Source organism: Myodes glareolus, chromosome 4 (assembly GCF_982192425.1).
Source record: "Myodes glareolus chromosome 4, mMyoGla1.1, whole genome shotgun sequence".
Taxonomy (NCBI): domain Eukaryota; kingdom Metazoa; phylum Chordata; class Mammalia; order Rodentia; family Cricetidae; genus Myodes; species Myodes glareolus.
This window is the reverse complement of record NC_142029.1, coordinates 79537177-79561020: the sequence shown is the minus strand read 5'-3', so window position 1 is coordinate 79561020 and position 23844 is coordinate 79537177. Positions and strand designations below refer to the sequence as shown.

General features: G+C 43.2%; 3 protein-coding genes across 7 annotated transcripts; 2 read left to right on the top strand and 1 right to left on the bottom strand.

Moving 5' to 3' along the window:
• The first annotated feature begins 2 nt into the window (after nt 1-2).
• Nucleotides 3-12376, top strand: Nkapd1 (NKAP domain containing 1). 5 transcript variants are annotated; one of them, XM_048417276.3, is made up of 6 exons: nt 3-136; nt 1824-1900; nt 5413-5513; nt 7289-7438; nt 8357-8410; nt 9592-12376. In XM_048417276.3, exons 2-6 carry the CDS (start codon nt 1832-1834, stop codon nt 10094-10096), a joined length of 879 nt encoding a protein of 292 aa, XP_048273233.1. In that variant the 5' UTR covers nt 3-136; nt 1824-1831; the 3' UTR covers nt 10097-12376. The 5 variants fall into 5 exon arrangements, with proteins under 5 accessions (XP_048273233.1, XP_048273238.1, XP_048273237.1 ...); XM_048417279.3 differs by lacking the exon at nt 3-136 and adding an exon at nt 155-701 and having other exon boundaries at nt 9595-12376; XM_085688733.2 differs by lacking the exon at nt 3-136 and adding an exon at nt 156-701.
• On the bottom strand, nt 12298-13790 carry Timm8b (translocase of inner mitochondrial membrane 8 homolog B). The gene is made up of 2 exons (XM_048417287.3): nt 13631-13790; nt 12298-12684 (listed from the first exon to the last, which is right to left on the bottom strand). Exons 1-2 carry the CDS (start codon nt 13712-13714, stop codon nt 12517-12519), a joined length of 252 nt encoding a protein of 83 aa, XP_048273244.1. The 5' UTR covers nt 13715-13790; the 3' UTR covers nt 12298-12516.
• Sdhd (succinate dehydrogenase complex subunit D) lies at nt 13783-23529 on the top strand. Its single transcript, XM_087905650.1, has 4 exons — nt 13783-13932; nt 16409-16525; nt 18566-18710; nt 22649-23529. Exons 1-4 carry the CDS (start codon nt 13881-13883, stop codon nt 22812-22814), a joined length of 480 nt encoding a protein of 159 aa, XP_087761776.1. The 5' UTR covers nt 13783-13880; the 3' UTR covers nt 22815-23529.
• Nucleotides 23530-23844: the final 315 nt, after the last annotated feature.

Genomic DNA, 23844 nt, shown 5'->3' with positions numbered 1-23844 from the left:
GCCTCCCCGGCGGCCCGCGAGCCCGCTCAGTGGGAGTCGCCCATGGGAAGGAAGCGTTTCTCGGGAGCACGACTTCCGGCCCGGAAGGAAGCCGCCGCCTTTTCTCCCACCCCGCCACGCGAGGCTGCGGCGCACGGTATGGGTGTGTTTGTGTGTGTTTGTGTTGGGAGGGCGTTTCGAGGGAAGGCTACCGAGAGCGCCGAGGCCGCGGCGGGGCAGGGAGCCCGCTGACAGACATGGGGGTGTTTTTTCCGACTTCCCCTTGGAAACCTCAAGCTCCCCCTCAGGCACCTTAGACAGTTCCGGGGTCCCAACGGAAGGCCACGTCCATGCCCCGTGTCCCCTTTCTGTCCCGGGAGTGAAACCGAGCCGCCGGGCGCTGTCCCAGCCCAGCGAGAGCGGGGAATGCCCGGCTCCGCCGGCAGGCCGCGTTCCGCGCCTGCGCCCGCGCCGGCTCTGGCCTGGGTCCCGCAGAGAGAGCCGCCTGGCGGGCTCGGCTGGGGGAAGGCAGCCGTAGCCTGGGCCTCGGGTGAGGGCACTGTAACCGGTGGGAAGGCTGCGTTTTCACGAAGGACTCGGGTGAAGCTGCAGAGCTGCCTTTCAGCCCTGACTCCTTGGCTTCCTGGGTCGGAGGAGATCTTGTAATGGAGTGGTTCTTCGTCTCACACTAGCAAGATGCCTGATTTCCTCAGGATCGAGGGGTGAGTGAGCATCGGGACGGTGGCACCAAGCCCCTCGTAGCTACACATGTGAATATCTTTGTCTTCTGGGTTTTGGAAAGTTCCAAACGATGTAGGAAACAAAATTTCCTAAATAGAGATGTTTAGGTCATTAATTTTTTTTCGAACGCAGTTTTTATTACTGTTGACAAATGTGGTAACCCGCAAATCCATGTTTACATAGCTGCAAGCTAATTTTGGGGAGTTTGAGATTTGATTTCTAACCTGGACACTGACATACCTCCTTTGCCTGAGTCTGTTCGGCCTGCAGGCGAGTTACGGCTTTAAGAATCTTGATTTTCAAAATAGGAGTGGGAATATAGTCCAAACTCTGGGTTCCCCACAGATTCTAACAACAGCCAACTGAAAATGGGGACTCGGATTGCATCTGTACTTATGTACAGACCTTTGCCCCCATTGCCATTGTTTCTAATGTGCATATAGTAACATTCACAGGAGATTTGCACAGTTTTAGGTGTTACAAGGAATCTGGATACCCCACCCACCCTAAGTGTGGAAGTGCATGCCTGTTGTCTCCGAACTTGGGAGGTGGAGGATCAGGAGGACCAAGGCTAGCTGAGGCTAGTTAAGACCCTGTGTCAGTAAAAAGTCACAAGTTAAAACACACGGGAGTGTAGTTTATATGCAAACACTATACTATTCTAAATGAGAGCCAAGCACCCTAGGTGTATTTTGTATGTGTGCATGTATATGTCACTGGGGGACTGCATCTTGTGCTAGGCAAATGCTCTACCATTGAACTATATCCCCAGCCCACACTTGGACTTTGTTACCTTCAGGGACCCTGAACCCAATCCCCTATGGATATTGGGAGACTCCGTGACTCTGAAAATAAAGAGAATTGTGAGGACTAAATAAGATTGTGCTCATAAAAAGCGGTTCTGAGCAGCCTTCTGCAGTCTTAAAGACTTTTCATTATCCTCTGTCATCCTTACTAGATTCACTGTAGTCGTGCTGCATCTTAACGGGGAAAGGAAAATTCTCCCTTAGCTTCTGTGTCTTCTAAGTTCAGAGATTTTTTTTTCCTTTTCCTTTTGTCTCTTTATAATTAAAAAAATTTTTATTGCATATTATTCATTTCAGATTGAAGAATGTCACGGGTTCCACTGGGGAAAGTCCTCCTGAGGAATGTCATCCGGCATACGGATGCTCACAATAAGGTAAGCAATACAATTGAGTTACTTGTCAACATTTCTTGAAGGCCTACGGTAAACTATGGATTACGTTGGGAGATAGCAAAGATATATAAGAAACAATCATAGTTTGAAAAATACTATACCATGAAGATAGTTACAAATACTTTAGCGCACCAAGGAAGGAAAGAAATCTGCCTTGGCAAATGAGAAGGATTTCACAGAATGAGTGGTATTTGAGTTGCTGATATTTGAACTGGTTCTTGATGAATAAAGTTTCCTGGATGCATTGTTTTTGATTGAGAGACTATGCACTAATGCAGGGCAAAATATTGGCCTGGTGATGCATTGTAGTGGTAGTAGCTCATATATGCAAAGTCCTTCATTCTATTCCCACTCCTTAAGCATTGATCACTTGGGGCAAGAAATTATATGTATCTAGAAAATACAAGATACAGGGGTGGTGACAGAAGATAAGGCCCAAGTGGCAAATTAGAGTTGTTTTTATGAAACTTAAGAGATAAACTTCCTCTTGGGGGCAATAAGGAAGCCATCAGTGAGGAGTGGTACCTTACGTGTTTCATACCTGTAGGTGCTGTTTTACACCTTGAAGGGATGAAATGGTATGATTTGCCATATGTTCAAAGCCAAATATGTCTATCTAGACAGATGATTTTGTCAGTGTGGTAGGAAATGGAAGACGGAGAGAAGAACTTGGGAGCATGATTAGGTGACTGAGGTCTGGATGGAGGCATAGCAGGGATGGAGAGGAACGCAGGCCGATAGGACGGTGGTGGCAAGAGTGGAATCCAGGGTGCCATCTTCTATGGCTGGGTAGGGTAGTAACTAAGGGACAAAAAGGAGAAAAGGACAAACATGGGAAATGCAATTAGTTTGGTTTTGAATGTATTTATGATAAGGAACTTGAAGTTGAAGACGAAGATTTGGAAGCAAGAAGAAAGATTGGAACTGGACTAAAAGTTTGGGAATTTAGACAGTCACCTAAGAGTGCACCTCAAATGAAAAGGACAAGACCTTGTTCAGTTTTCTTCAGCAAATTGCACTCCTGGCTTGTTCATTACTAACATGGTCACCGTCATATTACTTAAGGTGCTGGGTACTGGGGATTGAACCTAGGAGACAGGATCACCAAGTTTGTTTCTAGCTGATCTTGGTCTCACTCCATAGTCCAGGCAGACCTTGTTACTAACCCAGGGACTATGATTACAGACCTGTGCCTAGTTGTCACCTGAGTTTTTCACTGTGGATGTAGGTATAATATATGTTAATATATTATATTAATATATGTTACCTGTATAGTTGTGTTAATTCTACTTCTAGTTGTATTGTAACCTTATATTTTAGAGTGACACCTAAAAACAAGATAATTCTTGCATAGGTTTAATCCAGTTATGCAGGAGGACTTAGAAATAAAATTCAGACTGGAGAGATGGTTTAGTCTTTAAGAGCACTGTCTGCTCTTCCAGTTCCCAGCAACCACATGGTGGCTCACTACCATCTGTAATGAGATCTGGTGCCCTCTTCTGGCCTGCAAGGCATACATGCAGGCAGAACACTGTATACATAATAAATAATTTTATTTTGTTTTTTGAGACAGGATTTCTTTGTGTGACAGACCTGGCTGTCCTGGAACTCGGTTGGTAGACCAGGCCGGCCTCCAACTCCCTGAGATCCACCTGTCTCTGCTTTCCAAGTGCTGGGATTAAAGGCCTGCGCCACCACCTCATGGGTATAAATAAATCAAATCACTTACGTTTTTTCCAGTCATTTTTCTGATAACTATGTTATTTTGTTTCTGACAAAATTTTTTTTTTCAAATGGGTTTTCTGTGTAATAGCCCTAGCCATCCTGGAATTCGCTCTGTAGACCATGCTGGCCTCGAATTCACAGAGATCTGCCTGCCTCTGCTTTCTGAGTACTGGTATTAAAGGCATGTGCCACCTCTGCCTGGCCTGACAAGAATTTTAATGTGACCCAGGTATGATGTTACAGGCCTGTAATCCCAGCATTTAGGAGACAGGGGCAGGAAATTTGCTTAAGTACATGGCTTGCCTGTTCTATATGGTGAGAAGCAGAAAACAATCAAACGTAAAGGGACTGTTTTTGCAGAGGATCTGGGGTTTGATTCTCAGCTCCTATGTGGCAGCTCACAACCATCTGTAACCTAGTTCCAGAGAACCTGACACCCTCTTCTGGCCTCTGTGGGCATTGCATCCATATACTACACAGTCAAAACTTTCATTTACATAAAGTTAAATAATACAGATGTTAAAAAGCAAAACAAGATGGGGTGGGAAGATGGCACAGGTTAAAGTATTTGCTATGTAAGCCTGATCACCCATATCTGACCTCTGGAACCTATGTAGAAAGCCAGATGCAGTAATGAAAGTATATAATTCCAGTGTTCCTACAGCGGATGGGGGTGGGGATGGAGGAGTGGGCCAGAAGCTTAGGGCCAGCTATTCTGGAGTAAATAGTGTAGCAGCAGAAAACAAGAGAGCCCCCAACTCAATAAATGGAAGTCAGGAATCGACGTCAGAAAGTTATCTCTGACCCCTGTATGTGTGCCCTTTCTCTCTCTCTCTTGCTCTCCAACTCTCATATACACACAAAATTAGTAAACAAAAATTTATGTCTATCCATCCATCCTGTTTTTTTTGTTGTTGTTGTTTAATGTAAAAAGAGACCTTGCCTAGGGAATTTACAGACCAGTACCTGCTGGGCCTTGCACACAGGCCTATAATCTCAGCCACTGAGGGAGGCCATGGCTCGGCTGGAGAACCACAAGTTGAAGGCCTGCCTAAGATTTTGTCTCAAAACAACAATACAAAATAATCCACCACCAAGAACAGTAAAAAACAAAAACAAAGAGGCAGGGGTTGGGTACCAGGCCAGTGGTAGAGTGTGTACTGCACTGAGAAAAAAACAAAATTAAGAGAACCTGTTTTTAGCTAGGCAGTAGTGACATACACCTTTAATCTCAGCACTCCAGAGGCAGGGGCAGGTGGGTTTCTGAGCTCAAGGCCAACCTGGTCTATAGAGTGAGTTCCAGGACAGCCAGGGCTCTACCAAGAAACCCTGTCTTAAGAAGGGGGGGATCTAATTGTTTTTAAAAAGATGTTGATAAGGTCCCTGAGCTTTTGTTGCTGCTTTTTGAAATATTCTGATGGTGCCTGCTTTACTTTCCTACAAGATACTTACTGTTGAGCTAAAATGTGATCATGTTGTATCTCAGAAACACATAGGGCTATTTTCTGATTGCAGGATTGTAAATTGATGAGTGATTAGTGTGTCTATGCAGGGGTTCAAAACCTGTTGCTGCATAATTTTAGATTTACTGTATTGGATTGTTTAGTTACTTTTAAACTCCTTAGAGAAACCAAAATTTAGTTTTTAGATCACAGCCCAGTCTGTACCCCATAGTTAGAGCAGATTGTACCTTCGGCTAGTTCTTTTTCTGTAATGCAAAGTGCTATTTTTAGTGACTTATTTTTGTTTTCCTTTTTGAAAATGTCTAGATTCAGGAGGAATCTGACATGTGGAAAATCAGAGAACTAGAGAAGCAAATGGAGGATGCTTACCAGGGGACCAGAAGGAACATGGTACCCAGTAGCTCAAGGTAAAGTGTGCCTCTGATAACCAAAAATAACTCATTTTTTTCAGAATTACTAATTTTAGCTTTAAAACATTCTAGTATGATAAGGATAGATGAATTCAGTTCAGCAAATCAAACCTTCCTTGTTTCTTAAGCTTAGGTCCAAGCATAATAATGGCTGTGATAACACGCCAGCCTATATTGGACTATTTTTTCTTTGAGTTTTCTTTTTCTTTTTCCCCTAGACAGGGTTTCTCTGAGTATAGCCCTGGCTGTCCTGGAACTCTGTCTGCAGACCAGTCTGTAGACCAGTCTAGCCTTGAACTCAGAGACCCTAGCCTTTCAGGTGCTAGGATTAAAGGCATGAGCACCACTGCCCAATTCTCTTTTGACTTTTCAATACAGAGTTTCTCTGAATAGCCCTAGCTGTCATAGACCAGGCTGGCCTCAAACTCAGATCTGCCTGCTTCTGCTTCCGTAGTGATAGAATTGAAGGCATATGCCACCGCCACCACCTCACTTTCTACACTAATTTTCAATGGTGAATTAAAAAATTCTCCTTGGACTACTGTAAATGTTTAGGTTTTATGGATTCCAACCTTGTCTAATAGCTTTTAAGATTTTCTACTGGAGTGTCTTTTTTTCCTTTCTCTTCTTTTATCTTATAAAAATTATACTATTTGCTGGGCATGGTACCTCATGCCTTTAATTTTAGCTCAGGAGGTAGAGGCAGATAGATCTCTGTGAGTGAGGGCAGCCTGGTCTATATCCAGGCCAGCCAAGACTACAGAGAGAGACCTTGTCTCAAGAAACAAAAACAAAACCAATTTGTTTTATTTATTGTGTTGACAACTTTGTGTATGTGTGAGTATATATGGGTGTGCCAGAGTGCACACATGGAAGTCAGAGCACAACTTTCAGGAATCTGTTTTTACTACTGTGGGTTCTAAGAACTCAGGTCATCAGGCAAATACTTAGCTGCTTAGTCCTCCAGCTATACCTGGAGTCTTTCATACTCAATTCATTCATACTATCTCTCCTTTAGTCTTTCTATTAGACCTTTGTAAAAAGTATTTTATTCATTGGTTCTCTGTCTGTTGGTGACTGCAGGGGCCAGAAGTGAGCATTAGATCCCCTGAAGTTGAGTTATGGGCATTTGTGAGCTCCTGGTATGGGTGCTGGGATTTGAACTAGCATCCTCTATAAGAGCAACAAGTACCCTTAACCACTGAGCTAGCTCTCCAGCCTTAGGTTTCTTTTTAAAGGCCACATTACTCACTGTTTTTGTTTATTGAGTGTGGCCGGGTGTGGTGGCACACCTTTAATTCTAGCACTAGAGAGGCAGAGGCAGGAGGATCTCTGGGTTTGAGGCCAGCCTGCTCTACAAAGCAAGTCCCAGGGTAGCTAGGACTGTTACATAGAAAAACTCTGTCTTGAAAAAAAAATTGAATGTGAATATAAAGGATTATGTAAGCTTGACTGTGTTCTATGGGAGGTGTAGGGATGTATGAATAATTAAGAATATCTCTAGGGCTTCATATGCCCTTAAGTATAGGAAGTAGGTATTTGTGAGATAGGTCATAATCCTGATTTCTAAAGCTACCTTGAGAAATCATTAGAAGGAAAGGAATTCCAAGTCAGTGTGTCTGTGGAGTATGTGGGCTTTGGTGATTAGTGGCCGAGTATGACTGGTATCAGTGTTAGGTGGTGCAAAGTATTTTCCATGACTTTTGTTTATAATATGAAGTGGCATCACAGATTGCTTTTAAACATAAATGTTTGTTTTTTTTCATTTACAGTCGGATGAGAAGTGATGGTTTTGATGAAGAAAGTCAGAGAGACTACTGGAGGCCAAAAAATGAAATTTCTGGGGCCCTGGAAGATGATTTTCTTAAGGCTAAATCCTGGAACAAGAAGTTATATGAGTATGAATCCAACATGCCAGACAGGTTCGTTGACTACATTCTTATGACCCACCCCTAATGACATTTGGCCCGAATATGTCTGTCTGAAAATTGTCCTACGGTTTGAGAGATGGCTCATTGGTTAAAGCACTTGCTGCTCTTGCAGGGGACCCATGTTTGGTTCCCAACACTTACAAGACAACTTATAACTGTCCATAACTCGTTTCAGGGGATCTGACACCCTCTTCTGAGCTCTGTGAGCATCAGGCGTGCATGCGATACACATATATACAGGCAGGCAAGACAGTCATACACATTAAAATAAATAGAAATAATTCTTAAACAGATTGTCCCCATAAAAGCTTGTAGGTGAGTATAACAGCAGTATTACAAATGGCTAAGAAGTGACATCCACGTGGCGGTTTCTGATGAATCTATAAACAGAATATAGGCTTTCCATATAGTGGAATAGTTCTTGGTGGTAAAAGGAATAAGTACTAATTACATATGCATAACCTTGAAAACTTTACAAATGGTGAAAGAAGTCAGATACAGTGGCCACATGCTCTATGACTCTGTTCTGTGGTGTGTCCAGAATGGTTGCCTTGGGCTACAGGCTCTGCTCTTTTCTTGGCATGTGAATCACATTAAGTATCTTTAAAATGTCCCAGTGTAGATAACATGTTACAAAGTAGTTTTGGAAAAGGACTTCATTCCTAAAGAGTTCTTAGTGTCTCCTAAAGAACAAATGTAACCTTTTAAGTGAACAGTACATCCTGTGTCTGAGGTGATAGTATAAAAGTATAGAAAGTTAGGGCTGTTGCCAAGGTATTGTGTGTTTTTGCTTTGCCCCATTTTCCTTGGTTCTCTGTGTGTATGTGTATTCATGCAGTCCAAAATCTAATTTTAATTTCCAAAAGTAATATGCATTGCCTCATAAAAATGTATTATGTCACTTTACAGATGGGGTCACAGTGGTTATAAAGAGTTGTATCCTGAAGAGTTTGAAACAGACAGGTTGGTAAATACGCTTTCTAGAAAAACAAAACCAAATACCTAAGATGAATGCAAAGTTGTGCCATAAACAAGAGTTCCTAACATTTACAAAAGATTTATTTGCCATTGAAAATATAACTAGAACCTGGAATATATGGCTGTAGTCCCAGCTGCTCAGGAGCCTGAGGCAAGAGAGCTGCTTGAGTCTAGGAGTTTGAGGCCAGCCTGGGACATAATGAAATCTTGTCCCCAAAACAAAGAAAACAAGCGGAATTTAGTTGGCAGTCCTTATGTACCTTTCCCGAATGAAGTTTGTTATTCTGTAAGTGTAAGGGCTTTAGATAGTTTTTTATCATGTCTACCTGTCTTCCATATTCTATTTTTTCTTATATATTCAATACCTATTAAAATCTTTTCATTTTAAGGACATATCCTAATTGTCAGTATCATGCTTGTGTTTTGGGGTCATTGTTAAAGTAAGCTATACCAGACAGTGGATCTGATAACCCAGGTAACTAGACACAGGGATGATCCAGGTCCTAAGTGGGACACAGTGGAACAGTGAGGAATTTCATTTTTTATTTCATTCAGAATGATATGCAATTAAAAACTTAGAGATTGTTTCTGGAATTGACCATAGGTGACAGGAATCAGAGGAAATGAAACTATGGATAAGGGAGCACTAGTGTTTATTACTGCATATGTTACTCAGTATAGCAGATCAGGAGTTTGGTTTGTTGACAGGATTTTCTGTAGCTCAAGATGGCCTTGAACTTGATGCATAGCCAAGAATAACCTTGAACTCCTGGCCCTCCTGCCCCACCTTCTAAATATTGGAATTAGAGGTATATACAAGTATGGTTAGCTTAAATTAGGATTTTAAAGATGTGGAAATAAAGCATTTGTGAGAATAAAGTAGAAACCTCACAGTAACACTCAAGAGTTCTCATACTTACTTTTTTGAGACAGTCTCTTTTTGTAGTCCTGCAGACCTAGAACTTGCTATGTAGAGCAGGCTGTCCTCACACTTGGGAGACCACCTTGCTTCTGCTTTTTGAGTGCTGTGATTATAGCTATGCACCACCCACCATACCCAGCTCAAAGTTCTGATTTAAAGTTTAGATGTTACTATAGTGCAGAATATTAAATATAAATGTATATTTTCTTCCTTTCATAAAAGTTTTATTTTTACTTTTCTTTAGTAGTGATCAGCAGGACATTACCAATGGGAAAAAAACATCTCCCCAGGTAAAAGCATCTGCCCATGAATCCCGCAAACATAAGAAGTCAAAGAAATCCCATAAAAAGAAGCAGAAAAAGCGGTCCCACAAAAAACAGAAGAAAAACAAAAAGGAAGCTATGGACATAGCAGCAGATTCCTCAAGTGAGTTCTCAGAAGAAACTGGAGCTTCTAGTACCAGAAAAAGGAAGCAACCACACAAGAGCAAGAAAAAATCCAGGAAAAAGTCTCCTAAAAAATCTTTACCTTTAGGGGGAGAAAGGGCTACTTCCCAGTCAGATGATTCAGCAGCTAGCAGTTCTGAGGAAATTGAGGAAAGAGACACTAAGAAAACCAAAAGGAAAAAGAAAGAGAAAAGTGTTCATGTTCCTGTGGTTAGCCCTGAAGTACAGGAGAGGACGAGCAAGCGCAGGAATTGGAAAGTGGCTACGGATGCAAGGTCTGCTGAAAGCTCAGAAGATGACTAAGTGGGAAAGCAGCCGTCCTGCTTCCCACGGACTCTGGTTGTCTGCAGCTCTTAATAGTGGGGTTTGCTAGTGGCTCCTTCAGCACAGGAGTCGGAGGTCAGAGTTGTCCTACCACAGATACCTTTTTTCCTATTTCAGATTGTTAATCTCCATCCCCTTTTGTTGTTAATAGGGAATCTGGTATTTTGTTAAGGTTTCTTGAAGAGATTATTTTTTGCAATTAATCACTTAGGGTAGAATATCTATACAGCAAATTAAAGAACCCAGAAAGCTGAAATCAGTAATGATCTGGGTACACCAATTGGAATGCTGGATTTGGGGGAATCAAGGGTCTGGGATGAAGAAAGGATTGTAAGTAGTGCTAGATGGAATAGTTTGACAAGGAAAACTTGCTATTTATACAGGAGGTATCCTGACTTCAGCTTTGGTGCTTTGATTCTTCTATAGTTGGGCCCTACAGGTATCTAATTTACTTAGCGAGGAAATGGGTGTAAGAACAAACCTTTTCCCTTCATGGTAGGATCCACAGATGACGGCTAAGTAATGTAGGGTTTTCTGCCTAATTTCCCTGCTGGTCAGGGTCTACAGTGACATTTAGTATAACCCAAATATAATAGTAACTGGATAGTAATTGGTTTTCTAGTTCCATTGCTTTATATTGCCTGAAATGGGCTTGTGTTTGAAATTATTTGTTCAGTTGTCCTGTCTATCAAATGGTAAGAATTAGGAAGTAGTCACATTGCCAATGATGCTTTCAAAGAGATTCAGGGCAACAGCCATCTAAATGTTTTTTGTTTTTTGTTTTTTTTTTTTTGCCAAGTTGGGGATTGAACTGAAGGCCTTGCATACACTAGGCAAGTGCTCTACCACTGAGCCATACCCCCAGCCCTGTTGTTTTCCTTGTTTTTTTGTTTTGTTCTTGAGACAGGGTTTCTCTGTAGCTTTGGAGCCTGTCCTGGAACTAGCTCTTATAGACCAGGCTGGCCTCAAACTCACAGAGATCCGCTTGCCTCTGCCTCTCAAGTGGTTGGGATTAAAGGCATGCCCCACCACCGCCCAGCTTGCTTGTTCATTTCTAATTCTATTAATGAATTTTAGTTTCCCTGAAACCAGATGAATCAGTTCCAAAATGAAACACACTCTCAGGGACATACCAGTCTGACTTTGTGTTATGATTATCAAGAACATATTATTTCCCCCTGCTATACTGTGATCCTGATAGTAAAAGAAACCAAAATACCACTGAAAAGTGGCTGGTAGTTGACTTTTCATAAGAGGAAAGATAAGTGACATTGTCAGGGCTTTTGTGTTTGAGGTTGTCACTTTTGGTACTGAGTAGAAAGCACAAAAGCTCAGACCTAACACTGGGTCATGGTTCTGCCACTGATTGATGAGCTCTAGAGCAGGTTAAGTTAACCTCCAGGCCTTACTTTTGCAGGTGTAATACAGAAATACTTCATGGTTAGCATGAGACACCAGCAATAGAACACTACTATGCTGACATCCCACGAAGTAGCATTTTATAGTTTAACTAAATTTGTGCTCTTTATGGAACATACTTCTAATAAACTGCTTGTTTTTAAAGTACACAGTTGGCCAGATGTGCCCTAGCCCTTGATTGAGAGCAGGTGCTACCTTTTGGGATCTTGAGACTTTGGTACTCAAATGCTTATGTTCCATGATATGCTTTTTTTTCCTTGGGTTTAACAGAGGTTAATGGGAGGAGAGTCTAGTTACTACCTCATAACCTTGAAGCAAGTGAAATCTTTGTTGGAAGTAGTTTTGTGCGACGGGAGTACTGATTCTAAGCATGGTCTCAGGAAGATGGTCCTGCAGAATAAGGCACTTGAAAGAAGCTGGTTTTGTTTGGGTCTTGACCTTTACCGTCCTCCCATACTAACAGGCTTTTCTCTTCCCCAAGGAATGCACATTTTGCCTGATTATTTTTTTACACTTCCCCAACCATGTTCATCTTTTCTCAGTCACATAAGCAATAAAATTGTTTTCTGTTCTAATCCTTACCCCTAAATTCCCTTCCATGCCTTAGGCGTTGATCTCTAATCCCCTTAACGATGGCTTAGGGTGGCTTTTCAAAACCCATGATCTCCCATTTGCACTACCAGCCACGGAACACTTTTTAGTGTTTTGTCAATCAGAGATCTCTATGCTGCATCCTAAACCGGGACTTAGAAGAAAAAGAATTGGAGACTTCACATTTATTAACTGGTGTTATACAACCTGGAATTACTGAATTCCAATAAATAAAATTTCACTTTTGGACATCTGATCTGTTACTTTTTAGCACCAACAGACTTAGTAACTGCCTGATGCTAACCTGACACGTTGACCATTCTTTCTCCACTGGCCATTCAATCTGCTCAGTATCAAGTTTTGGGTCTTCCACCGTTCTGAGGTTTGGTCTACTGTCCTCCTTTCTGTACAATCTGGGCAAACCGACCGGTGATAGCAAGAGTAGTGTCAATGAAGCGGTCCACACAGCTAGAGAGGCAGTTTTCAGTGCGGGAGTCTAGCCGATTTCCTGGCTTCTCAACACACTTATCCCAACATAGTTCCATGAAGTGATGCACCTAAGAGGAGAGAAGAAACCTTAATCATTGGGGTCTGCAGATAACCTTATTTCTTCTTACTCTATGACTTGATAAAAACCACTTTTAATAGCATACCGTAACAGGATCACTTCGGGGTCCATCTTTCTCGTCACTAGTAATTCCTCTCCTTATACACAGTAAATTCTCATTAGAACCCATACTTTCACAATTCTTTTTTTTCAAGCCAGGGTTTCTCTCTGTAGCCCTGGCTGTCCTGGAACTCAGCTTTCCGAGTGCTGGTATTAAAGGCGCGTGCCACCACCTCCTACCCACAGTTCTCAAAACAACTAGCATTATTAATAAAATGTGAAGAAGTTGGGATACTAGTTTCTCCAAACCGAGCATAGTTTGGTATCTATGGACACGTGGTAATATTACTTGGGAAACTAAGTACTAAGTAAGCAGTTAGTTCTTGAAAGGATAGCTATCAGTATTTCCAAGGTCAGCAACGGTTAACACCCTGGCTTAAAAAACGCCTTAAAACTCCAAACTCTGTCCCAACCGAGTCTACACTGATTGTTGCAGCGCTCACCTTTATCTAATAATGGTCATCACTTCCAAATAGGTCACAAGATCCAATGCTGAGAGGCAGCGGGCAACAACGAACCCAGAACTCAGGGTGGGGACGGGTGTCTTCCAAATCGGCCCTTTGAACCCCAAGGTCAGAACAGAGATTCCGAATGTCATTCCGGACCAGTGGCCGGGTAATCTGACCTCCTCTGTCGCCCAACCCTTTCCCGTGCTTTACATTTCTTTCCTCCCAAGCAGCGCTAGCCTCCCGGACACTGAGCACCGTAAGTCACCAGGAAGGGAGGAGCAGCCGGGACCCAGCAACGAGCGGGCCCGCTGTGCCGCAGGGCCCAGAGCTCCGTGGGTGCCCGGGGCCTGAGTCTCACCCTCCTTTCCTTGTTCCTCATCCTCGTACCTGCGCAGTGAACTGCGCCTTCTGCTGCTCCGCTGCCACCAGGCGCTGTAACTCCGCTTCGTCTGCTTCACCAAGCTCGGCCATTGTCAGCGTGAGTTACTCCGCCAGCATGCGCACGCGCGGTAGCAGCGCACCGCCTCCTGTCTTCCGGTTCACCCTCCAGGTTGCTTTGCCCTTCTTTTTTGTGGGGCGGGTCTTGTTGCGTAACTGCTTCCGGGTTATCGAGTGCCCTTGAGTCCCCGGACGCGAGATGGCGGTTCTCTTAAAGCTGGGTGTCCTCTGCAGTGGCCAGGGAGGCCGAGGTGAGGTGTCTTGGCCATCAGAGGTTCCTGCTGAGGCCTAGACCGGGGAAGGGACGGGGTGATGGCTCGGCTGCCGGGTAGTGGGACGTCTTGAGAGGAAGGGACTTCCTCTTCGGCCCCGGAGACGTCTACACGGGCGCTGCCCGGACCGCTGTAGCCCTGAGGCCCCGGTGTTTACCTGGTGCCTGCTCCCAGCTGGTACTTCCAGCCTCCGGGCTGCGGTGACAACAGACTCCGGTTTGAGAGCGGGTGAAAGGAATAGTTTGATACTTGTTCGTTTTGAGATAGCGGCTTGCTAAGTAGTACTGACTTTCCTCGATCTAGCCTTGTAGACCAGGCTAATCTCGAGCTTGCCGGGAGCCCCTTGACTGGTTCCCGAGTGCTGGCTGTCGCCACTCAGGACTTCGATAATCATTTTAACCAGGCATTTTGGTTTTACAATGCGCTTAAGAGACTGGTATACAAACACGAATAAAACAAATTCTAGCCTCAAAGAACTTGTTGGAGGGGGTGGAGGTACAGATAATGTAAAGCAAAAACGGTTGTGCTGTATAGATATTTTTAGTATGGGTCCAGAGAAAGTTCGGGTAGTTGTTTTGGAAGGACTAACCTGTCTTCGTTCTTCAGGGAAGTACATTGTAGTTAGCAACTGAGAGCAGCAAAAGCTGTGTGCATGGTGAAGGGATAGAAAGATGCGTAGTGTGAGACAAAATGGAACAGATAAAATAATATTTCGAAAGCCGAAGTGTGAAATCAGCCTAGAAAAGCGAAATGGAACTAAGTCACAGAATTTACTTTATTCTTTTCCGAAGATAAGTCTTTCTTTGCTGCCCAGGTTGACAGTGACATTTAAAGGCTTGATCAGTTTGCTGACCAGGTTTATTTTACGGGCCAATTATTGTTTCTTAGACTGGCCTAAAACTTGTCCTGGCCCAGCCTCCTAAGTAGCTGGAGGTAGAGGCGGGTTCAAGGTCACAGGCAAGGGTGCCTGAGTGAGGCAAGTCTCTGAGTTAGAAGTCAGCCTGGTCTGCATAGAGTTTCAGGCCAGCCAACGCCTCAAAGTGAGACCCTGTTTCTAAAAACAAACCCCCCCCAAGAGAGGGGGGGAGAGGAGAGAGAGAGAGAAAATAATGTGTGTGTGTGTGTGTGTGTGTGTGTGTGCAGTTATCATTATGGGAACTCATTAAACTTTGCATGTGTTGCCTAGTCTTTAGCAGTGTTAGGAAGTAGATGCACTTGTTAACTGTGAGAGCTAGTTTTTGCCCTACTTGATACAACCTAGAGTCACTTGGAATGGGAATTTATAACTGAAGAATTGCCTCCACCAGCTTGACCCTTGGCCACGTCTGTGAGGAACTGTCTTGATTGGTGGTTGATGGAGGGGGGCGCAGCCTGCTGCACAGCCCACTGTGGGCAACACTGTCCTAGGCGCTTGTGCTTGGGCTGAGTAAGTGAGCTAGCTGATTGTGAGTCGGGGAGCAAGCCAGTAAGCAGCACTCCTCCGTGACTACTGCTTCACTTCCTACTTGAGTTCTTGCTCTCATTTCCCTCAACGATGGACTGTGATCTGGAAGTGCCAGCTGAAATAAACCCTTTCTTCCTCTGAGTTAAGTCTGGTCATGGCATTTATCATAGTAACAGAAAGCAACCTAGAACATTCTCCTTTTGCAAATGAAACCAAGCCTTAGAGAGCTGTTTGGCTGCTCAGCATCACATAGCTAATTTGTGATGTCGCTGGGTGAACATCAGTCTGTCTTTTTAACCAAGAGGCAGGATCCAAAAGGGGCAATAAGGAGGGGTTCAGGAATACAAAAAGGAGAGGTCAATGGGTGAGCTCTCTAAACTAAGTTGAATATCTCGAGGGCAAAGGGTTTTGTCCTTCTCTTTCTTGTTCTGTTGCCAAGCACAGTTTTGATTGTAGTTAATGCTAGATAAGTCGATGAGTAATTGAAAGAACACGAGTCCACCAGTTTTTAAATAAATGAAAGTGAGGCCTTTTTATGTACGCAACTTATTAGGAGTCTACAGATTTTTGTTGTTTTTGAGACAGGGTCTCATGTAATCCCATGCTGACCTCTAACGCCATATGTAGGTGAGGAAGACCTTGAACTTCTGCTTCCACTTCTCACGTGCAGGGACTATGTGTGGTGTTGGAAGAAGCCTCGCACATGCTAGGCAAGCAACTGAGCTACATCCCCAGCACAGAGGGACTGCATGTTAAGAGCACTGACTCCTTTCCCAGAGAACCTGGGTTCTCTTCAGCACTCACATAGTGGCTCATAACTTCAGTTATGGGGAAGGATGCCTTGGGCACTAGGCATGTGCATGGTACACAGACATACATGTAGGTAAGATATTCCTACGTGTAAAAATAAATCCTTAAAAAACGTTTATTGGTTTGAGTAGAATGCTTATGTGGTTTAGAAAGTCTATCAGTCCTGCTCGGAAGCTTATGATTCCTGTCTTTTTTCCTCAGCTCTGTTGCTCCGAAACCGGGTGGTCAGACCTGCTTGTGTCTCAGCATTTCTCCAGGACCAGCGCACCCCAGGATGGCATGGCACACAGCACATTCACCTATCACCAAGCCACCATTGTGTGTTCTCTCTGCTTTATAAACAATTTTACTGTTTATTTGTTATTGAACAATTTCATTTATTATTTTAAATGTATGGGTATTTGCCTGCATGGCTGTCTGGGTACTTGCATGCCTGGTGCACAGAGTCTAGGAGAGGGAGTTGGATTCCTGGAACTGGAGCTCCAGACAGCTGTGCACTGTTACTGGTACTTCATCCATCTTTACCTAGGCTAATCGTCATACATTCGGCAGGTCTTGCTGCCTCTTGGAGTCTGTCCTGTCTGCTAGTTAAAGACCTAGTTTACACCTTTGGGGAGACAGTGCAAACATGAGGAATGCCATTTGTATTCGCAGAGAATCTAGTGACCTAACTGTTCAAAATTTGTTACATTGCTGTCAAGAAAACAACATCTCTGTAGGAAGTCTGTTCAGTGTATCTTAGTTACTGGTTTATTTAGCCAATGAAGAGGAGCCAGTTGTGCCTAAAGTCTTATCTTGAGTATGGAATCATGGATTTATAGCTGGAATTTTTTTTTAGGTTGATTAAAACCATATGGAATTTTCTAGGTAAATATTGTGTGGATATTCACATTAGACAATCTGAACAAATAATGAGTTAACTATATTTCCATTTTTAAAGTCTAGAGAGAGAAATATTTATTTTGTTCTGGCTGGTCTGAAAATTGCCTTGTAGTGCAGGTTATACCAAAACTTGCAGTGTTGTGGTGATACTTGATTTGTATTTTAATAAATAAAGCTTGCCTGAAGTTCAGAAAGTAAACAGCTGCATTTGTCAGCCTTACAGACCAAGAGTAGTGACACACACGATTAACCCCAGTAGCTATACTAGTTTGCCACAGAAACTAGGCAGCAGTGGTGCACGCCTTTAACTCCAGCACTTGAGAGGAATATAAGATGGGAAGAGACAGTTCTCATGCACAGTCTCATTCTGAGATTCCTGGAGGCAGGATTGCCATTTTGGACTGAGGTAGAGGTAAGAGCTAGTGGCTGGCTGTTTTGCTTTTCTGACCTTCTAGTTAAACCCCAATTTCTGTCTCTCTGGGTTTTTATCAGTCATGCTACACAGTGTTCTTCTGAAATCATGGGTTTTTGTTGTTGTTGTATTTGGTTTTTTGTTTGTTTTGCCTTTTGTTGTTTGTGAATATTTTTGAGATAAGTCAGGCTGTAGCTGGCCTATAACTCAGTATGTATTCCAAATTGGCACAGTTCTCCTGCCTCAGCCATGTCTGACTTCTGAGATAGTATTGTGCAGTGTCTTGATTGTTATTTTTTACCTTTCAGTCCTCCCCGATTCTTAAGTGAGCTACTTACAGTCGCATCTGAGTGATGAGAAATTAGAACTGTTGGTTTTTCTGCCTTTTAAAACCTTTTTGATTTTTGACTAATTTTTCTTTCTGGATTCCTTTGTAAGATTTAGCAGACTGGTTCTGGACTACACAGGACTGAGGAGAGTCTCTGAAAGTTGTGTGCATAGAACTTAATGTATATGCTCATGTGCATTTATCTGGATAAGAACTCCATCCTTTTGTCAAGTTCTCTAAGGAATTTAGAGCCTCTTAGAAATGCGTAGAGCCTGTGTTGTTTCTCACTTGTCTAAAGGCAGCCCTTATTTTTTATTTGTTTGGCATTGAATTGTAAATGGGGCAGAAGAAGGACATAACCTTCAAAGATGTTCTGAGATCTGTGCTTCTCTTTCATTTGGCCCGCTTAGTCTGTTTTTTAGAAATACTGAGTTTTCTCTAAAGATTACACAGTTATTATTATTATTTTAAAGAGGTCCATTAGTGATCGCTAAATTACACTCGCGTGATACCCGTTTCAGTGAAGTCCAAGACTGCCTTAATTCCAGATACGTAGCCTGCCTTCTTGCCTTTAAGAAAGTGTCTTGTGCTCAGAGACATGACGGATATGCCATCTGATTCTGCGTTCAGGATGGGTCTGCTGGTATACTGTTTATGTCCTGACTGTGTAAGCCATCGTATGATTGGTTGACGTGTTTGTCCTTCCTCACCTCTGTGAATCTCCTCTTTCTTGTAGCTGGTTCCAAGGCTGCCTCTCTCCACTGGACTAGCGAGAGGGTTGTCAGTGTTCTGCTCCTGGGTCTGCTCCCGGCTGGGTACTTGAGCCCCTGCTCTGTGGTGGACTACTCCCTGGCTGCAGCCCTCACCCTGCACAGCCACTGGTAAGTACAACAGTCCCTCTGCATTGTCTGCTCGGTCTGTTGGCTGCAAGTCTGTCTGTCTGTCTGTTTATGAAGAAAGCACTGATTGAAATTCTCAAGACTTCTAGAAAACTTAAAAACATACAAACAACTAGCAGTAATTAAATAGATCTGGGTACGTGGGGAGTTTATTAATATTTGAGTCAGGGTAGACGGGCTGGCCTTAAACTTGAAATTGTCTTGACTCAGCCTCAAGTGCTAGGATTGCGTATGTGTGCTTTTTGTCTTAGCTGCTTTTCTGTTGCTGTGAACAGACACTATGCCCAAGACTTTATTTGGGGCTTACAATTTTAGAGGTGAGTCCATGACTGTCATGTTGGGGAGCATGACAGCAGGCAGGCAAGTGTGGCTCTGGAGCTGTAGCTGTGAGCTCACTTCTTGATCCATAAATAGGGGCAGAGAGAGAGTCTTGGGATGGTGAGAGTCTTTTGAAACCCCAAAGGCACTCCCAGTGACACCTCCTGCAAGACCACACCTAATCCTCTCTAAAGAGTTCCACCAATTGGGGACCAAGTAGTCAAATATATGAGACTGTGGAGACCATTCTCATTCAAACCACCACAACCAGAGTGCCCTACATGCATCCTTGGTTGCTGTTTTAATTTTAGTAATCGTTATAGGCAATTTGAACATAGTGTTTATAAAGCCAAGTTCATGTTTGTCTCCTAATCTGTTTATCCTGTATCTTTTTTTAATTTTTTTTTTTGAAACAGGTCTCCTGTAGCCAAGAATGACATTGAACTCCTGATCCTCCTGTCTGGCTGACCTGGAACTTAGTAGATGGCTTAGGCTGTCCTTAAGCCATCCTCATAGAAACCTCTGCCTCCCTTGTCCTGAGATCGCAGGTGTGCACCACCGCACTTGGCACATCCTCTTGCTATATGAATTATTGTCATTCCATTGTGTTCCCACTTATTCAGGCCCCAGATCTTGTCACCATTCTTAACTGCAGCGGTAATCTCTCAATTGACTCCTCCCACTTTGGGTGTAATGCCAATATAGCAGTCCCAATGATCCTGTTAAAATGTTAAGTGGGATAACACTCTCTCACAAAATATCTATTTTATTTTGCTCAAACTAAAAGAATTCTTAACATTTTGTACAGATTCTTTATGTTGTATTAGATATCTAGTAGTCCTTTCTGCTCTAGGGAGCTGAAGCAGAAAGATTGCTAGTTCAAAGTCAGCCAGGACAACAGCAGTGAGATCCTGTCTTTATGAAACTCTTGAAATTTCCAAGCACAGTGGAACACATTTGTAATCTGCGCATTTGCTGAAGTAGGAGGATCAGTTTGAGTTCAAGGCCAGCACTGGCTGCTCATCCAGAGGCCTTGGTTTCACTTCCCAGCACCCACATGGCAGCTTACACCTGTCTGTAACTCCAGTTCCAGGGCTTCTGACCCCCTTGAACAGACATACATGTAGGCAAAAAACACTAATAAATGTAAAAGAAAATTATTTTATATATGTGTGTGTGTGTGCGCGCGCGCATGCGTGCACATATAAAGAAACCAAAATAAAACAAGGTAAAATAGAAAAATAAAAGCCTGCCCTGAGAGTTTAGCACCAGCGCCACCACCGCACACACCTACTGGCTCTCATTTCCAGCTGCCCCTTCAGGCACACTGGCGTTCTTGCTCTTCCTCAGATGTGCTGGAACCCCCCAGTCTCTTCCTGTTCTGTCTGAACCGATTACTAGGTCTGTACTTGGCCTGTTCCCCATCTTAAGATATTTAACACTGCACGCTCAGCAGCACTTTCCCTACACACTTAGTTCTCAGTTGTCTTCTTTTCCTTGTTTTCCTTAGGAAGGTTCACCACCTTCTAATGTTCCATCATCTGTCTACTGTGTTGTGTGTTTGTTCCGTCCTGCCTTTCCCTTCTGTACTTAAGTACAGATACAGAGCCAGTCAGGGAGCTCAGTTGTTGCAGGTTTGTCTATCATTTGTGAAGCCGTGTGTTCTCTCCCCAGCATTCCAGGCAGGGTAGTGTTTGCCTGTCAGTCAGCACTAAGGAGGAGGAGACAAAAGGCTCAAAAGGTCAGAGTCAAAATTTGAGGCCAGCTTGGGATGCATAGCAAGATCTCATTCCACAAAACAAAATCATAGCAACAAAAAAGATGTTACAGGAGGGAGGGCCTGCTTGTTCGTCTCATCTGCCCAGAACCGAAATAATCACACAGAAATCATATTATTTAAATCATTGCTTGGCCCATTAGCTCTGACTTCTTTTTGGCTAACGTTTCCATCTTAATTTAACCCATTTTTATTAATCTGTGCATCACCATGAGGTCGTGGCTCACCAGCAAAGTTTTAGTGTGTCTGTCTCCAGAGGTGGCAACTTCATTGTGTCTCTCTCTGACTCCGCCCTTCTTCCTCCCAGCATATAGCCTAACTTTCCCTTCCTACTTAAGTTTTGCCCGATCAACAGGCCAAGGCAGTTTCTTTATTCATTAATGGTAATCACAACACATAGAGGGGACTCCCACATAAAAAGAAAACAAAATGTGTCTACATTAAAACTTATGCAAGAATGCCATAACCCATTACCTAAATTAATTAAAAGTGAAAACCATCCATGTGGCCAAAATAGAATATAGAGTATTATTCAGCCACATAAAGCGATGGAGTACACTCTGATTTTGAGGCCAGCCTGGTCTACAGAGCTAGTTCCAGGACAGCTAGGCCTGTTATACAGAGAAACCTTTTCTCGAAAAACAAAAACCACCAACAACAAAAGAAATGGAGAACTGATGTGTGCTGCAATATGGATGAACATGGGAAGCAAAAGCTTGCTAAATAAGGAAGTGTGGCACAAAGGGAAGATGCAGCGTGGTCTTATTTGTATGAAATGCCAGACTGGGCACATGTCTAGAAACAAGCAAATCTGTGACTGTGTGGTGAGTAGGCTAATGGCTAGTGCTTCCTTTTGAATGTTTTAAAATGTTCTAGAATTAGTGATGATAGTTCACCACTCTGACTATACTAAGAAACTGAATTGTATGTTGTTAAAAAGGTGAAATTTGCCATGCGTGGTGGTGCACGCCTTTAATCCCAGCACTCGGAAGGCAAATCTCTGGGTTTGAGGCCAGCCTGCTCTACAGAGTGAGTTCCAGAACAGCCACGAATACAGAGAAACCCTGTATAAAAGACAGCAAACTAAATTAAAAAAACAAAACAAAACTGTAGAATAGTAAAGTCAGATTACTCCTTATTTCGGATACTTTTTGCTTAAACCCTGGTGCGTGTTTCTGGGCACTCTGCAGTCTGTCCCAGCTTTGCTATGATTTTCGCTTGACTCACAGACTTCATCCTCATGAACTTCCTGACTGTTCCTTCGAGATGCAGGGTCCTTGTCACCGTTGTGTGCGTGTTCTTCTCTTTCAAATCACCCTTCCTAAGGTGTTTATCTAGTTACATAGCTGCATGTGTAGTTGCTATCTTTTTCTGTTTCATTCGCATGTCCGTTTCCACACACAGTTAACATCCAGTATGGCACCCTCAGCTTTGGGACATGTTCTGGTATATGATGCCTGCTTAGTAAACTCTGCACGAGTGAAGATTTTGCACAACACTTGTTCTAGTTAAAAAGGAAGAGAAGATTTTATAGCTAGAGGAACACTCAGTTACTGTATAATGGCTCTGGGGACTAAGTCCACAGGATGAGCGTTCTTTATTACATATTAGCCACTCCTGATTGCATTTTGGTTTCTACTGTTGTTGGTTTTTGTTTGTTTGTTTGTTTGTTTGTTTTTAACATGAGTTGTTTTGGCTTGTTATCTCAAAGCAGCAAACACTTATTAGAGTTACAAATAAAGACTTTGTGTTTGAGTCTGACTTTTTGGGTGAGTGAGGTCATGTCTTGTCTAACTGCCCTGTGCCGTGCCTTTCTTCTCTTTAGGGGCCTTGGACAAGTGGTGACTGACTATGTTCATGGGGATGCACCGCAGAAGGCTGTCAAGGCAGGCCTCTTGGCAGTCTCAGCTTTGACCTTTGCTGGGCTTTGCTATTTCAACTACCACGATGTGGGCATCTGCAGAGCGGTTGCCATGCTGTGGAAGCTCTGACCTCTCCAGTGCAGCACCTTAGATTGTATGCCTCTTCGCTCTGCTCTGTCAATACCATTCAACTCCCAATGAGGAGGGAATGAAGGAGAAGACCATTGGTGGGCAGAATTTCTTCTAATTACAATGGTTATTTTCAGAATTCATTTGCTGAGAAAAAGGTTTGGGAGGAGTTAGGTTCAACTAGCCATGAGTCTGGTTCCATATTCCGCTGAGTTGGTGGTTGCCTGCTCACAAGACTCAGCCATGTAACCGCGCATTTTGTGAGCTCATGTTGCCTTTGACTACCATTTCTTGAGGAGCGTTCAGCTTATTTCTGTTGGGGTGAGGGAGGGAGAACTGTTCATCCACGTGCCTAGACTTTGCATGAAATTGGGAACTACTCCATTTGGAGCCGCCCACTGTTGAGTTGACGCCAGCTGTTGATGGCTCTGCCTCTAGGGAACTCAGATCAGCAGATGCTGAGATCTCAAATTACTGATGTTTTTTGAGTCTTAAGAAGGAACTCGAGGAAAGCTGAGTTTAGAGAAGTTCAATTTAGGGAGTTCTCTATAGGTGGTAAATGTGTCAGATCCCAAACAGGCGCACCCTTCAGTGTCACTTGTGCAGAAATGAGCTGTCCACAGATAAGAGACTGAGTGGTTCCCTCTGTGGGAACTGCTAATGAAAACTAGACTCTGTAAAAGCAAAATTTTTAAATAAAATACTATATAATGAATATACAGTGTACTTTTTTTCTGTGCCACTATTCCCTAGAGTTTGGTTTTGGGTTAGCTGTTTGTTTGAGATATGTCATAGAGGCATAAGCTGATCTGGAACTCTTTTGGGTAGACGAGGCCAGCCCAGAACTTTCTAGAAAACCAGGGTGGCCTCAAACTGGTGGCAGTCTCTGCCTCCCGAATGCTTGAATTGTAGGGGTTCAGTGCTACAGTTGTGAACCACAAAACTCACTTATTTTCTTTCAATTGAGATGTTTTCTTAGTTTGTGGCCCAGGCTAGCATCAAAATCAGGTCTCCATCTGTCTAACCTGAG

Coding starts and splice junctions, on each gene's coding strand:
- Nkapd1 (XM_048417276.3), top strand. CDS start 1,832: ATGTCACGGGTTCCACTGGGGAAAGTCCTCCTGAGGAATGTCATCCGG. Junction 5,514..7,288: donor ATGGTACCCAGTAGCTCAAG/GTAAAGTGTGCC, acceptor TTTCATTTACAG/TCGGATGAGAAGTGATGGTT. Junction 8,411..9,591: donor GAAGAGTTTGAAACAGACAG/GTTGGTAAATAC, acceptor ACTTTTCTTTAG/TAGTGATCAGCAGGACATTA.
- Timm8b (XM_048417287.3), bottom strand. CDS start 13,714: ATGGCCGAGCTTGGTGAAGCAGACGAAGCGGAGTTACAGCGCCTGGTG. Junction 12,685..13,630: donor AGGCGCAGTTCACTGCGCAG/GTACGAGGATGA, acceptor CTCTCCTCTTAG/GTGCATCACTTCATGGAACT.
- Sdhd (XM_087905650.1), top strand. CDS start 13,881: ATGGCGGTTCTCTTAAAGCTGGGTGTCCTCTGCAGTGGCCAGGGAGGC. Junction 13,933..16,408: donor CAGTGGCCAGGGAGGCCGAG/GTGAGGTGTCTT, acceptor TTTTTTCCTCAG/CTCTGTTGCTCCGAAACCGG. Junction 16,526..18,565: donor CCTATCACCAAGCCACCATT/GTGTGTTCTCTC, acceptor TCTTTCTTGTAG/CTGGTTCCAAGGCTGCCTCT.